This window comes from Trematomus bernacchii, unplaced genomic scaffold (genome assembly GCF_902827165.1).
Source record: "Trematomus bernacchii unplaced genomic scaffold, fTreBer1.1, whole genome shotgun sequence".
Taxonomy (NCBI): Eukaryota; Metazoa; Chordata; class Actinopteri; order Perciformes; family Nototheniidae; genus Trematomus; species Trematomus bernacchii.
Window position 1 is genome coordinate 6,734,502 of NW_022987839.1, and position 14,267 is coordinate 6,748,768.

The 14,267-nt window shown below is 38.1% G+C and overlaps 3 protein-coding genes across 3 annotated transcripts; 1 reads left to right on the top strand and 2 right to left on the bottom strand.

Annotated features, from left to right (window-relative positions):
* Positions 1–4,949: 4,949 nt before the first annotated feature.
* On the top strand, positions 4,950–5,358 carry LOC117500393 (late histone H2A.L3-like). Its single transcript, XM_034153316.1, has one exon. The coding sequence runs from the start codon at positions 4,961–4,963 to the stop codon at positions 5,342–5,344; it is 384 nt and encodes a 127-aa protein (XP_034009207.1). The 5' UTR covers positions 4,950–4,960; the 3' UTR covers positions 5,345–5,358.
* Positions 5,359–6,048: 690 nt separating this feature from the next.
* Positions 6,049–7,158, bottom strand: LOC117500388 (histone H3). The gene has a single exon (XM_034153310.1). The coding sequence runs from the start codon at positions 7,144–7,146 to the stop codon at positions 6,736–6,738; it is 411 nt and encodes a 136-aa protein (XP_034009201.1). The 5' UTR covers positions 7,147–7,158; the 3' UTR covers positions 6,049–6,735.
* A 960-nt stretch (positions 7,159–8,118) lies between these two features.
* On the bottom strand, positions 8,119–8,801 carry LOC117500385 (histone H1-like). The gene has a single exon (XM_034153306.1). The coding sequence runs from the start codon at positions 8,775–8,777 to the stop codon at positions 8,166–8,168; it is 612 nt and encodes a 203-aa protein (XP_034009197.1). The 5' UTR covers positions 8,778–8,801; the 3' UTR covers positions 8,119–8,165.
* Between the last annotated feature and the right edge of the window lie 5,466 nt (positions 8,802–14,267).

The window sequence follows — 14,267 nt, forward strand, 5'->3', positions numbered from 1 at the left end:
TGACAATGAAAGTCAAACATTTGACGCAAATAACATAGTTGACTGGACACATTATTAACCATCAGCACTATGTTCATTTCAAGGCAGAAGTGCAAAATTCCATTGATAATGATGTGTAATGACGTCTACATGTCATACAAATTGTCAACTAGGTTACCTGTCAACTAAGTTACTACAGTTATTACAGTACTGGGTAACTTAGTTGACAGGTAACCTAGTTGACAATTTCCCTATTTTGACCCATCATTTCAATGGTAGGCCTTGCCTGGATGATCACATGTCATTTTCTTGAACAGGTTAACATCACATTTGAACATATAATTGAATTAAAATCATTAAACAATTGTAAACCATAACAATGTACGTAACATTGTTGATGGTCAATTAATATACTCATTGACAATGTGCTATTATACATAAAATATTGTAAAAAATTAGAGGACAATCACCACAGTGTGTTCAAAATGTCTGCCAAAGAGGAACATGGCATCATGTGATGCTGGTGACATGGTATTGGGACAAACCATTTTTGAGTTAAAGGGGGGAGTTCTCTTAGTAACATAGTTGACAGAACTTTTGCGGACATTCATATATTAAGATATTTAAATTATTTAAAGGAGGAAATCAATGAAAAAGATGTTATTATTCTTTAGTATTTAGACTTTTGAAATAAATGAATACTTTTTTTTATTTACTTTAATGGTTTTTATTCATTATTTTGAATCCAAGACACCCTCAACTGAAAAACGGACAGAGCAAAAACTGACAATTTAAGAACATCATGACACATTTCAAGCTAAATAAAGCATAGGATGCACATAATGTTTGTGTGATATTATAACATGCTTTCCAATAATAGGCAAAATATGATATTTTTGAAGAAAATAGTTAGAATAGTTATAATTATCATCAATGGACATGGAATGTACCCTAAATTGTAGAATCACTCTACTGCTGTTTTCCTCTTACAAAGTGTCTACGTCAACATAATTGCCATTTTAATACAACTAAAATAATACATTGTGCAAGTAAAGACCCTTCTTTTTTTTTTTTAAAGCTGGTTTTTAAATTATTTATTGGTGGTAATGACATTAAACTGCCATGCTCACTTGGATCATCTTCCTGTGATCTGGCTTTTACTATTTACATTTGACTTATTTGGCAGTATTTTTACATATTTTTGTTTGTGTTGTACATCACTTCTACCTGGAGGTTTTAAAATGCTTTCCAAATAAAGCTATATTAAGTGCTGCAAATATAATTGATGTACAGTGATCGAATGAGAATAGGTTTTATTACCAAGTAGGGTAGGTAAGTTTGAGAAACTGGCTCGAGATACACTTTTTGTTATATTCCATGGAATGCTCTTAACATCCCGATAGCAATGAATATCTTAAATGCTTTGACAAAAAATCCATTAAAAAAATGTCATCTGTGGAAGCCGTAATACTGTAAAAAGTACGACCAATCATTTTAGCCAGCCCGGCTAAAATAACTGGACACAAACACAAACACAAACTTATCTCGTGCCCTCATTGGTCATGTGCGCGTTCGTGTGTGTTGGAGGAGGGGCTCTGTAAGGAAGTGGCAGATTTTCTCCGGTTGTGTATTTTCAAATTCTAGCGATCTCAAGCCGGTTTCTCAAATGTACCTACCCTACCTTTAACCATAGACTGTATATATAAAGCCTTTAACACAAAAAGGTATTTGCTTTGGTATATTTGGTGCATACAAAGACACATAATGAATAATACCTAGCAAAACAATTAAAATCAAAATATGAAATAAGAGATGTCCTCAAAATATTAAAGATAAAAAAATAGACATTACACAAATTACAATCTACACAAATAAGTTTTGTTTGTTTGTTTGTAGCCTTTATTTATCCAGGTTAAAAATCCCATTGAGATCAACGATCTCTTTTACAAGGGAGACCTGTGGTACATTGAGTTACACATATAAAAACAAACAGAAAACAAAAAGGACATCACAACATAATTACAGGGATATACATTAGCATCTATTTACATTTACAGGTATCCAATAATATTTCATCCAGTCGTGCTTTAAAATGATGCAAGGGAATCAAAATGCTGAGTTTCAATATTTTTTGCATAGTGTTCCAAGCTAGAGGAGCAGCGCACATAAAAGCTTTAGCACCTAAAACAGTCCTAGCACTTTGCACATGTAATAAAAACACATCCTGTGATCTCAGGCAATAGCTACTTGCCACTCTCCGTGAGATCAAGGAGCAGATATAAGAAGGTAGTTTACCCAGCATGGCTTTGTAGATGAACATGTACCAATGACTGAGCCTCCGAACAGTAAGTGAAGGGGCCGACCTGCCTTGGCATACAGGGTACAGTGATGAGTAAGTACTTTACAGTTAGTAACAAATCTCAGAGCACTGTGATAGGCGGCATCTAACCTTTCCAGGCAATGGGCAGGTGCATTCATGTAGATCAAATCACCATAGTCTAGCACAGGTAAAAAGGTCACAGAGCCTTTTCCTGGCTTCAAAAGAGAAACAGGACTTGTTTCTGAAAAAGAAACCTAATCTAACCCTCAGCTTTTTAAGCAGATTAGTGACGTGAAGTTTAAAAGTAAGACAATCATCAAGCCAGATACCAAGGTATTTATAATAGCTAACCACTTGGAGTACTTGTCCTTGCATAGTCACAATATCCAAAGCAGTCTCTGGAGTCTTTTTAGCTTTAGAAAAGAGCATTACCTTGGTTTTCTCAACATTTAAAAGAAGCTTTAGTTCAGAGAGCTGAGTCTGAATAATGTTAAAAACAGCCTGTAATTTAACAACAGCCTCCTTAATGGAGGGACCTGCACAGTACATCACGGTGTCATCCGCATAAAAATGCAAAGTAGCTTCATCCACATTTTCACCTAAACTATTGATGTAGATGGAGAATAAAAGTGGACCTAAAACAGAACCTTGAGGAACACCATTAGCAATGTTCAACCACTCAGAAGACAGCCCATCAAAGTGAACACATTGGGACCTTTCAGAGAGGTAGTTCACAAACCACCCCACTGCATGGCTGGATAAGCCAATACTGAGTAGCCTTTGCTTTAAGATGTGATGATCGACGGTATCAAACGCTTTGGAAAGGTCAATAAATAGAGCTGCACAACTCTGCTTATTATCTAAAATACTTGTAATGTCATTCACCACTTTCATTGTGGCAGTGATGGTGCTATGTTGCTTTCTGAAGCCTGACTGATGTTTTGACAGGATGTCATTTGTACATAAAAACACCTTTACCTGTTCACTCACGAGGCGTTCAAGAACCTTAGCCAGAACTGACAATTTAGAGATGGGCCTATAGTTATTTAAAACAGTTGCCTCCCCTCCTTTCAGCAAAGGCAGGACATACGCTGACTTCCACAGTTTTGGAATTGTGTTTGTGCTGAGGGAGAGGTTAAAAAGAGTAGTGAGAGGTAGAGCAATAAAATCTGCAGCTATCTTTAAAAAGAAAGGTTCCACGTTGTCCGGGCCGGCCGGTTTCTTAGGATCTAACTTGGTTAAAGCTTCACGAACAACATCAACAGTAAAAGGAGTAAAACTGAAAGGGTTTTCCAGACCACATTGTTCAGAGTCACCGACTGTGGTGTTCACAAAAGCAGAGTTAAGTCACAGAATCAAACATAGAACCGCAGGACACAAAATGCTCATTAAAACAATTTAACATAGTAGCCCTGTCCGATATAGAGCCAGATGCTGTGGTAATGCACGGAGGTAGCTCATTTCAGATCTCACCGGTGGATAGCGATTTTATGGCTTTCCAAAATTTCCTAGGATTATTTAGGTTTTCTGTAGTAACTGACAAATAGTACTTCGACTTAGCATTTTTGACCTGTGAAGTGAAGCTATTTCTTAGTTGCCTAAAACGCAGCCATCCAACCTCTGAGCCTGATTTCCTAGCCTTTGCCCAGGCCTTGTTTCTCTCATGTAGGAGACTGGACAGTTCAGCAGAAAACCAAGGAATGTCTCGTCCCTTTACTCTAAAAGTACGTAGGGGTGCATGTCTATCTATAATTTCCATAAAACCAAGATAAAAATAAGACCATGCAGTTTCAACATCAGCACACAGATCGATTTTTCCCCAATCAAACCCAAACAGATCATGAACAAAACCCTGCTCCACAAAATGTTTTATGTGTCTCTTAATAATAATACAGGGTTTAACCTTTTGGACCTTAGTGTCCCTAATTGTGGCTACAACACAGTGGTCACTCACATCATTTGCAAATACTCCCACAGATAGGTATTTATAGGGAACATTAGTTAGAATGAGATCAATTAGGGATGATTTATTAGGGGACTTAACGTTAGGGCGAGTAGGACTGTCAACAATCTGAGTAACATTCAAAGAGATACAAAGGTTTTTAAAATCCTCTGATACTGCAGTTAACCAGTCCCAGTTAAAATCTCCAAGTAGCACTATTTCCTTGTAGTCTAGTTGTGATAAAAGTGTTGCTAGTGAAGACAAGGAGTCCTTGACAGCTGAGGGGCAAGTTACAACTGATGATCATTTTTTCCCCTTTAAATATTTAGCCCAAACGTTACATGTACATGCATGTATTTAGGTGGGTGTGTAATTTGAGTTATAATACGAAATATATTATTTAATAAGTTAATTACACACTGTAAATAATCATTAAGTATGACAGCTTTTTGAATGTCTTAATGTCATCTACACATTGAGACTTTCGCTTCTTAAATTACAGGAGTTTATATTCATCTGTGAACGGGTGAAAACAATTTCAAAAAATTCAGTCTCATTCTGAAAAGAATTCAGGCGGCAGACCAACCTGTTTTCTGATTGGACGATCACAGTTACGGATCAATCTGACCAATGAGCGTACAGCTGCAGCTCAATATAAACTGGTGAGAACTATGATCGAGTTACTTTCTTCTTAACGTCGAAGAATAATCACATAGAAAATGTCAGGCCGAGGCAAAGGTGCAGGAAAGGTTAGGGCGAAGGCCAAGACTCGCTCATCCCGTGCCGGGCTCCAGTTCCCCGTCGGCCGTGTCCACAGGCATCTGAGGAAGGGTAACTACGCCCATCGTGTCGGTGCTGGAGCCCCGGTGTACCTGGCCGCTGTGCTGGAGTACCTGACCGCTGAGATCCTGGAGCTGGCTGGAAACGCCGCCCGGGACAACAAGAAGAGCCGTATCATCCCCCGTCACCTGCAGCTCGCCGTCCGCAACGACGAGGAGCTCAACAAGCTGCTGGGAGGAGTGACCATCGCTCAGGGAGGTGTGCTGCCCAACATCCAGGCTGTGCTGCTGCCCAAGAAGACCGAGAAGGCCGCCAAGAAGTGAACACCCTGATCCCGCTTCAATAAACACCCCAAAGGCTCTTTTAAGAGCCACCCACTTCTAACTAAAGAACATTTCCCTCTTCACTACACAACTACTTAATGGCCCAGAACAGTAATCTCCCCCCTTGCCCTATATGTATTGAGGTGTACAACCTATACAACATGTCATATTACACCAAGTCACTCAACTAAAAACACCCACATTATAGAGCAATATACACTTTAAACATAACCCTAAATTACTATTAATGATAATTGTATTTGTTGGGTTTTAGCCTCTAAAGTAAAGCCGTATTTCAACTAAAGCAAACTCCTTTTCACACTTTCCTTCGTACATCCAGCAGGTTAATCACCACATTCTCAAATGAATAGCGGTATGGTTTCTACATCTGTCTGTCCACATAAATAAAGCCCCAACGTTTGTTGGACCCATCATTAATGTGTAACTCAGTTTACACTACACTATATCAGTATTACTTATTGGCAGGTGTCTGCAGTTCACCGATCAATAGCGTACCGTAACATTTAAGCACTCAATTGTATCTTTTGCCCACACGCACATTGAAATGAATACAGGTTATATTTAGTTCCAGCCTCTATCCACCAGATGTCAGTGTTCACCAACAAATGTTTGGAGCAGAAAGAAAATAGTGGCTCTATTGTAGTGGATTACATATGAACACATTTGTCTTTCTAACAGTTCTTTATTTATTTTGTATTAGCATTTTAAGAAATTAGGTACATCTAGGTACATATATTAATGATGTTATTATCTCTTAGCCAATTAGCAGTTCTTTAATGTGACCATTGTATATTATACCGTTAGGAGTGTAGTCGCTCTAAAACATACATGGCACAAACTATTATACAGCACTATTTCAAGATTAGATAAGCATCTAAATAGTAATAAACTGTATTTTAGACATCCCACAGTTAGATGCAAGTGTCTTATGAAATGACACACTGCAGTGTCCACTCGATGTATACACCATTATCGACTATAATGTTCAAACACTAGTGTGTACACCTGATATGTTGCTTTAAATATATATACACCCATAAATGGGTACATATACATATATCTCAGAATAAATCATTATAAACAAGTTTTTAAAGACCAAAATTATATATCAGATTAGTTGTTTGTATGGGCTTTTTCTCAACAAACCACTAGAGCCTGCATTACAACACAGTGGTAGTAGCAATATGGATCAACATTGTAGGCGTTTATATACTATATGTTATCATGTGTTACTTTGTCCCCTTTATAGCATGGGCCAATCAGTTTATGAAGTATATCCACACATGTATTTCGGACGTTCTGCTCTGTAAGTGTGTTTGTGTGGCTCTTAAAAGAGCCGTTGTGTTTGGGTGTCCTGGTCTCAGGTCAGTTTAAGCCCTCTCCCCGCGGATGCGGCGGGCCAGCTGGATGTCTTTGGGCATGATGGTGACCCTCTTGGCGTGGATGGCACACAAGTTGGTGTCTTCGAACAGCCCGACCAAATAGGCCTCGCTGGACTCCTGCAGAGCCATGACGGCGGAGCTCTGGAAGCGCAGGTCGGTCTTGAAGTCCTGGGCGATCTCCCTCACCAGGCGCTGGAAGGGCAGCTTGCGGATCAGCAGCTCGGTGGACTTCTGGTAGCGGCGGATCTCTCTCAGAGCCACGGTACCGGGCCTGTAACGGTGAGGTTTCTTCACGCCGCCGGTGGCCGGGGCGCTCTTACGAGCAGCCTTGGTGGCCAGCTGCTTCCTGGGAGCCTTTCCTCCGGTGGATTTACGAGCGGTCTGCTTGGTTCTTGCCATGGTTAGCGAGTAAACTCCTCGGAAAGAAAAGTCGGGATGATATCGACTGGTCTCCGTCGCCTTTATATAGTGAGAGCTGGGGCGGCAACGACACTGATTGGTCCGCTGATTATCACGTGATACAGCAGCGCGCCTAGAAAAACTCAAAGTACAAGCGTCAAATAATTTAAATTATATAACAATAAACAAGGAGTTTTCTTTACATTAAATAAAAACGATATAATTAGGATTAAACACTCGATTAGTATATTATGAATAACATCACTCATCATATATCAATTATATTTTTTAAATACTGTTTATGGCTTTACTATTTTCTGCTTGACTAAATGATTGTTATAAATATACACATCCATTATCTATTATTGGTTGACTTTATTTTAATAAAAATACATTTGTATTAAAAAGATAATATTGAATGTATTATTTATTAATTTTATTAAATTAATCCCTACAATAACACATTGACATTGGTCCTGCTTTTCTACTGGCCATACTCACATTTATAATATTTTAAAATGACCATATTTTGTAGCTAGTGATTGTGAGGAATACATTACTTAGAAATAGTAATCCAGTATATAATAACCCATTTATATGTAAATGTCTAATGTAATATAATTATAATATATTTTCTATAAAACACTTTAGTATTGTATGCTGTCACATAATATAGAAAGTGATGATAAAGTAAAGCAAACTTTTATCAAGGTAGGGTACTTTAGATATGTTTCAGTTATGTGACTATTATGTTTGATATAACTGATATATGGGTGTTGCGGGTGTGGTATGAGATCATAATATTAAAATATATGATCATGGAACGTGTTCAATAACACATGGGAGCAGTATGTTGTTTCATTCAATCATGTGAAGTTCGAAATACCAAATATGTGAGGAATGTTTCCTTCATATAGTTGCATTTATACAAAAATACAATATTACAACTGGAGAGTGCTCTTTTGGTGTATGTGGGTGGCTCTTAAAAGAGCCTTTTGTAGATGAAGTAGATTATCTGTTTACTTCTTCGCTGCTTTCCTGGCTGGTGCCTTCTTCGCTGGTTTGGCAGCTGGTTTAACCACCTTCTTCACAGCTTTCTTGGGGGTTGCGGTCTTCTTGGGGGTCGCTGCCTTCTTGGGGGTCGCTGCCTTCTTGGGTGCTGCCTTCTTGGCCACCTTCTTCGGGCTCTTTGTGATCTTCTTCACGGGGGTTTTCTTGGCTGGAGTAGCAGGCTTCTTCGCCTTCTTGGGTGTTACTGCCTTCTTAGCAGCCGGTTTCTTCGCTGCTGCTGCTGCCGGCTTCTTGGCTTTGACTGCGGGCTTCTTAGCTACCTTCTTGGGCTTCTCGGTGGGCTTGGCTGCCTTGAAGGAGCCGCTGGCTCCGGATCCCTTGACCTGCACCAGGGCTCCATTCTCAACCAACTTCTTCACGGCGCGTTTCACCTGGTTGGCGTTGTCGATGCCTTTAACGGCCAGCTCCTTCTTCAGGGCGACATAGGAAATCCCTTTACGCTCCTTGGAGGCGGCGACGGCATTCAGCACGAGATCAGCGGCGCTGGGGCCCGCCTTCTTCGGCTTTGTGGCTCTCTTCTTCGGGGACTTGGCGGGTGCTGCGGGAGCGGATTCTGCCATGTTGCTTTCAAAGTGGATTCTCTGGTCTTGGTGAGACTGATAGAGAAATCCCAGCAAAGAGCGGAACTTAAACACACCATGAGAACCGTAGAGACTCAATCTCAGCCTGTCTCACAGGAGCAGCAGGCATACTGTGTCACTTTGTGTTTTCTCTTCACGAACAAATGTAATAAAATTACACCTGGAGGGAACCATATATTGTAAACTTCACCCTAAACGATAGCGAACGAGTTTATGTTCTTGTAAAAGGGAAATAAACCATTATATATTTGTATATTATTACTGGGAAGACCTGAACCTTCCCAAACTACTGCCGTGTGAGTCGCTAATCTGTGACTTTCCTCTCTAAATGTCTTCCTAAATACTTTAAAATACTTTGTAATCTCATTCAAACTAGATATATGTTGAGAGTATATGTTTGTTTATAGATTTAAGGTAAAACACATTAATAGTTTTGATTGAATCTGTATAAAACAGAGGTTCATTTGTACTCTGCAAACACACTCAAAAGAGGCTTAGGTATGTGCTCCTGCTCTGATGGAGAGTCAGTGCGTTTTGTTTATTTCTGCTTTAGAAATCTCGAAATGTAAGATTATGTACAAGTATTTCTTACACATTCAAGTGAATGCACATACAACTCATGTTTATTTATACAACTTATTCTTTACTTTGAACTTTTCTTGTGCAGTAAACCATGTAAGCCTGTTGCATTGTTTTTGAAATATATATTGTGTCTACATCATTGATTGTTTATCGCTTTAATAATCCTCACACTTGTATAATCACAATATTATAATTACTGTTTGCTTTCATGTTTATCTTGTATTATAATTGGAGCTGGCTCTGAAAAAGTGGTTAATCAATGCTTTAATCTTTAGATTTTCACCACGATGATACTAAAATATTATTATTTAATCACTTAATTTGCTCACAGTTAAAAAATCTGAAAAATGTTTAACCTGTTAAGCCCTGAGCCTGTTTTTCAGGTCTCAGGCTCGAAAATGACATTCCCAGAACAAATGACCCTATCTTCCCTTCTAAAAGGGTTAAATAATAATCTTTATCTCTCGCTCTGACATCTGGAAATGGAAAAGCAGGTTTATTGCTTATGGATTATCAGAAATCATTTCAAAGGGACACAGACACATTGGATTAACCTATGGATTAACTTCAGCAGCGTTTTTATCGTTTTAATGCCATTGTAGACCACTTTTGACCAGACAACGACACAGGTAAGCCATGTTAGCGTTTTTAGCTACCTAGCGCCACATGTTTTGATGTCTGTTTTTGTTTACAAAGTCGCGAGTTCTTATCATAGAGTGATAATGTATGTACACATCGATTCTGTGTCATCTCACGATGCGAATCGATGTGTTGGATGTGTAGTAATCTGTTAGCATTTATATGTGACCAACAGGTCAGTGTAAACGCAAGCTTATGTCAATTCTGGATCATTCAAACTATTTAAATACAAATATGTGATAAAGTTCTAAAACCCAAGAGCCACCATGAATACGTATATTCCTTAATAAATTTGGGTGAAGGTTGTTTTTAAGTTTACTAAAGGTTACCGTTACAACTGTTTCACTTGAGACTGAGAACAGGTGAGTAATAACAGATTTTTTTGTAACCACTCTTACAGGTGCTCAAAGTCGCTTTACAGAGATGGTGAAAATAATTAAATTAAATTAAATTGTCAAATTAAAACCAAGCAATATAACAGCCACACATTAAAAGCCAGATTGAAGAGGTGAGTTCTTTGAAGGTGGTGAGGTCATTATTGAGTTTTTTATTCTGTCAGTAAATTATCCAAATGAAATGTTTTTCATAATTTTAGTCAACCCTAAACAAATTAATTGTACCTTTTTAATAATGACCGTACATGGTCGCCAAAGTTAGATTCGCTTCAGATAATCAAATCTGTTATGAGAAAAAAAAAATTGTTTATAGATGGGAACTTGCCATCCTACTGAAAAACAGTCGGATAGAGATTTAAAGGCATAGTTGTAGTTTAGTCCAACGTTTCATTTGATTGGTTTATCCTTATTAACTCATATATTATTATTTTAAATGTAATCAAGCCAAGAACCATTCATTTAACAATTTACAACAGAACATTGAATATAAACTTTAATTAATGTAAAGGTATAAACAGTTCTAAAATAATAAAAGGCCATGATATAGTTTGTTACTATACCAATAACACCAAAAAGTTCATATTGTGATTAAGGCAAAGTGACCAAACGGATAATTATGGATTACTTTACTGTATTTTGCTTTAGTTAAATTGATCTACCACCAAGATGTTTGATGCATCAGTAAAATAAGAAAGCACGTTTTAGATTCATTTCACAACAGAGTCAACTATTTCCATAAAGAATATGACATCAATCTCATAATGGAACAATTGTTATGATGAAGAATATGCTTAAGACTTCCTGATAATAAAAAATGTACAAAACACATGTAAGTATTATTGGTGATTTCTATCATATTGTATGAAACATAACTTGTTCACAGATATGATAAGTTTGTATTAAAACTGTGGGTATAAAGAGGTGTATTTTGTTATTATTAATATAAACTTTAGACTATTTAAATTACACCATGTTCATTTCAGTTTTTTTCAAAAATAGTTCAGATATATTTAGACTTTATAGACACCTATTGACAATACACATTTATTTTATTAAATATCGTCAAAGAAATTGAAAATGACAAACAGCTTTGGGGTACATCAGAAGACCTTTATTTGTCCCAGACAGCAAAGTTACATAATACACAATACAGGACTACAATTTTAAAATAAAACATGATAAAAAAACAGGAATACATTCAGGGGGATATAAATATGAGGAGTACGTCCACCCTCAGACTCATCCCTCCTCGGACAGTCCTGTGTGCCTGGAGCCATCAGGCTGAACAGCCAGGGGCCAAACCTGTAACCCAGTAACAGTAACTTTACTGTTTGTACAAAGACCTGCACACTTACATGTAAATATATCTAACAATCCGAACCCAAATATGTATTTATCTTAACAGTTACTATATAATTGTATTTGTGTATCATTTTTTATCCTTGTGAATCTGTACTGTCCTGTGTTGTGTTTCACTCTCACTCTGTTTCTGCTTTAATATCCACATTACATTACATGTCACTTGTTAGATACTTTTATCCAAAGCGACTTACATACATTCAGTACTGTGGGCAATCCCCACAGGAGCAATTTGGGGTGAAGTGTCTCAGGGACACAACGACATGCTGACTGCAGTGGGACTCGAACCTGCTATCCCCTGATTTGAAGTCCAGCACTCTATCCACTTAGCCACAGCCACCCACAAACAGGGATGAATAAAGGTCCATCTTATCCTACCTTATTTATGAAATAAGTGTAACATGCAGAAGGAAGTGTGGCAGATAACAAGTAAATATAGAGTTAGATACAGATTCTTGTACCAGCAAAAGATGGAATAACTAAGAAGCAGGCAGTATCAGTAATAATTTCAACGAGGAATGTCTCGCACAACAATGTGGAAAGAGATTTTCATGAGGTAACAAATAAATGAAACAAGAATTAATCAGAACTAAACAGTTTCATAACATCCTGCTCTTACATGTAGAAGTAGTACTAATAAGTGATATTATATATAATTATATAACACTCAGTCTGGGACATCCTTATCCACCTTTTCATGATAATGTAAACACTTGAAGGAACATGTTTACTGCATAGCATTTACTTCTAGTTTATTACTTCATACAGTGTGGTCCATCATTTATTCTGATTATCTCCATCATTCACTGACTCGTTTTTTTATTTTAGTCGGAGAAGACGCACTTTATATAATCAGTGTTTCTAAATACACATTATCTTAACAAGAAGATTAAGGCCTCCTTCACACGGGAACGTTTGCGTTTATGCACAGTATGCGTATTCAAAAAAGTCTTCCGTTCACATGCATTCGTTTCATTTAACGTGTCTGTTCAAATGAGGCCGCTGGAAACGCTGTAGTACATATGCCGGGACTGTAAGTGGCGCTGTAACTTCCGCCAAAATACACCAAAAGCCGCGAAGAAGAGCAGCCCGAGCAGCCCCGCGCAATGTTGCCATGGCTACCCTTCTGTTTAAGCCCCGCGGTGTATTTAGCAACATGTAGTTCATGTAATTCTCCATGTCCACTTGTTGCTGATGGTTGTGGTAGAGGAGCTGTAGATGTTGCACTAATATCTGTAGCATGGTCAGTAGCAGTAGCACTAGCAGTAGCTACTGACAGGAGGAAGTGTGTGGCGATTGCTGGTATTCAGCGGGATATAGTAATTTCCTCAGCATATGGATAAATGCAACGGGGAAGTTAACTGAAAGAAACCGAATCTGTGGATATTGCATCGACCGACCAAGAAGCACGTCTCTGTGGAGAGGACGGCTCAGAAAGAGAGATATTCTCTACAAACACCGGGTGAGATCGCACCTTTGTCAATATAATGGATCAATGCATGAAATCTGACTCTGTTTATTTTGTTTAAGGAGTATATTGGGCGTTAACAATTCTGGTTTGCCTTTTATAATATTATTTCATTCAAGAACCCCTTGTGCGTTTAATTAACACAGCTATTTTTGATAGTTGCTACAGCAGTGAGCAGGAGAGGTGGGGCTATCGTTATTTTTTCAGGAAATATTCGTATAGAGGTGATTACACGGACTCGGTTGACCCCCCAGAGCGTTTCGTTTGCAAATCTATCCACCTTGGGACCCGTTATCGTTTGTGGGGTCAGTTTCTATCGGCCTCGTGTAAATAATAGGGCTATACGCACGCGAAACTATGCAGATACAAGCAGTTTTCTCCTCGTGTAAACGGCGCCTAAGCTTCCTGTTCTGTTCGAAAATCAATGAGCCTTTTCTCAACAAAGAATAAAGCTGCCTTTAGGTCCATTAGATCTGCTCAGATGATAGTAGTGATTTACAACTAGAACTTCAATATGATTTATTAAATGTATTTAATTCAAAAGGGACACAGACACATTGGATTAACCTATGGATTAACTTCAGCAGCATTTTTTATCGTTTTAATGCCATTGAAGACCACTTTGGAGCAGACTACAGAGACAAGGTAACCATGTTAGCATTTTTAGCTACCTAGCGCAACATGTTTTGATGTCTGTTTTTCTTTATAACGTCGCGATTTCGTATAATTGAGTGATAATGAGGGTACCCTTCGATTCTGTGTCACCTCACGATGTGAAACGATGTCATGGATGTGGAGAAAAGATAAATAATAAGGTTTTGTGAGTGATATTCGGTGCAGTAATCTGTTAGCATTTTTCGCTCGTTGCTAATTCAGAGGCTCAGCGTTAGCATTGTGGGGTTTTTTTTGAAAATGTTTTTAAAATGATCAGTTAGATGAGTTTCTTCCCGTTACGTGGATATAAAACATTCATAGTTTATTAAATTAACATTCCCTCAGACACTGTTTCTTGCAAGATGTTGCGGC

Excerpts from the sequence above, each read along its gene's own strand:
- LOC117500388 (XM_034153310.1), bottom strand. The coding sequence starts at position 7,146 with ATGGCAAGAACCAAGCAGACCGCTCGTAAATCCACCGGAGGAAAGGCT.
- LOC117500393 (XM_034153316.1), top strand. The coding sequence starts at position 4,961 with ATGTCAGGCCGAGGCAAAGGTGCAGGAAAGGTTAGGGCGAAGGCCAAG.
- LOC117500385 (XM_034153306.1), bottom strand. The coding sequence starts at position 8,777 with ATGGCAGAATCCGCTCCCGCAGCACCCGCCAAGTCCCCGAAGAAGAGA.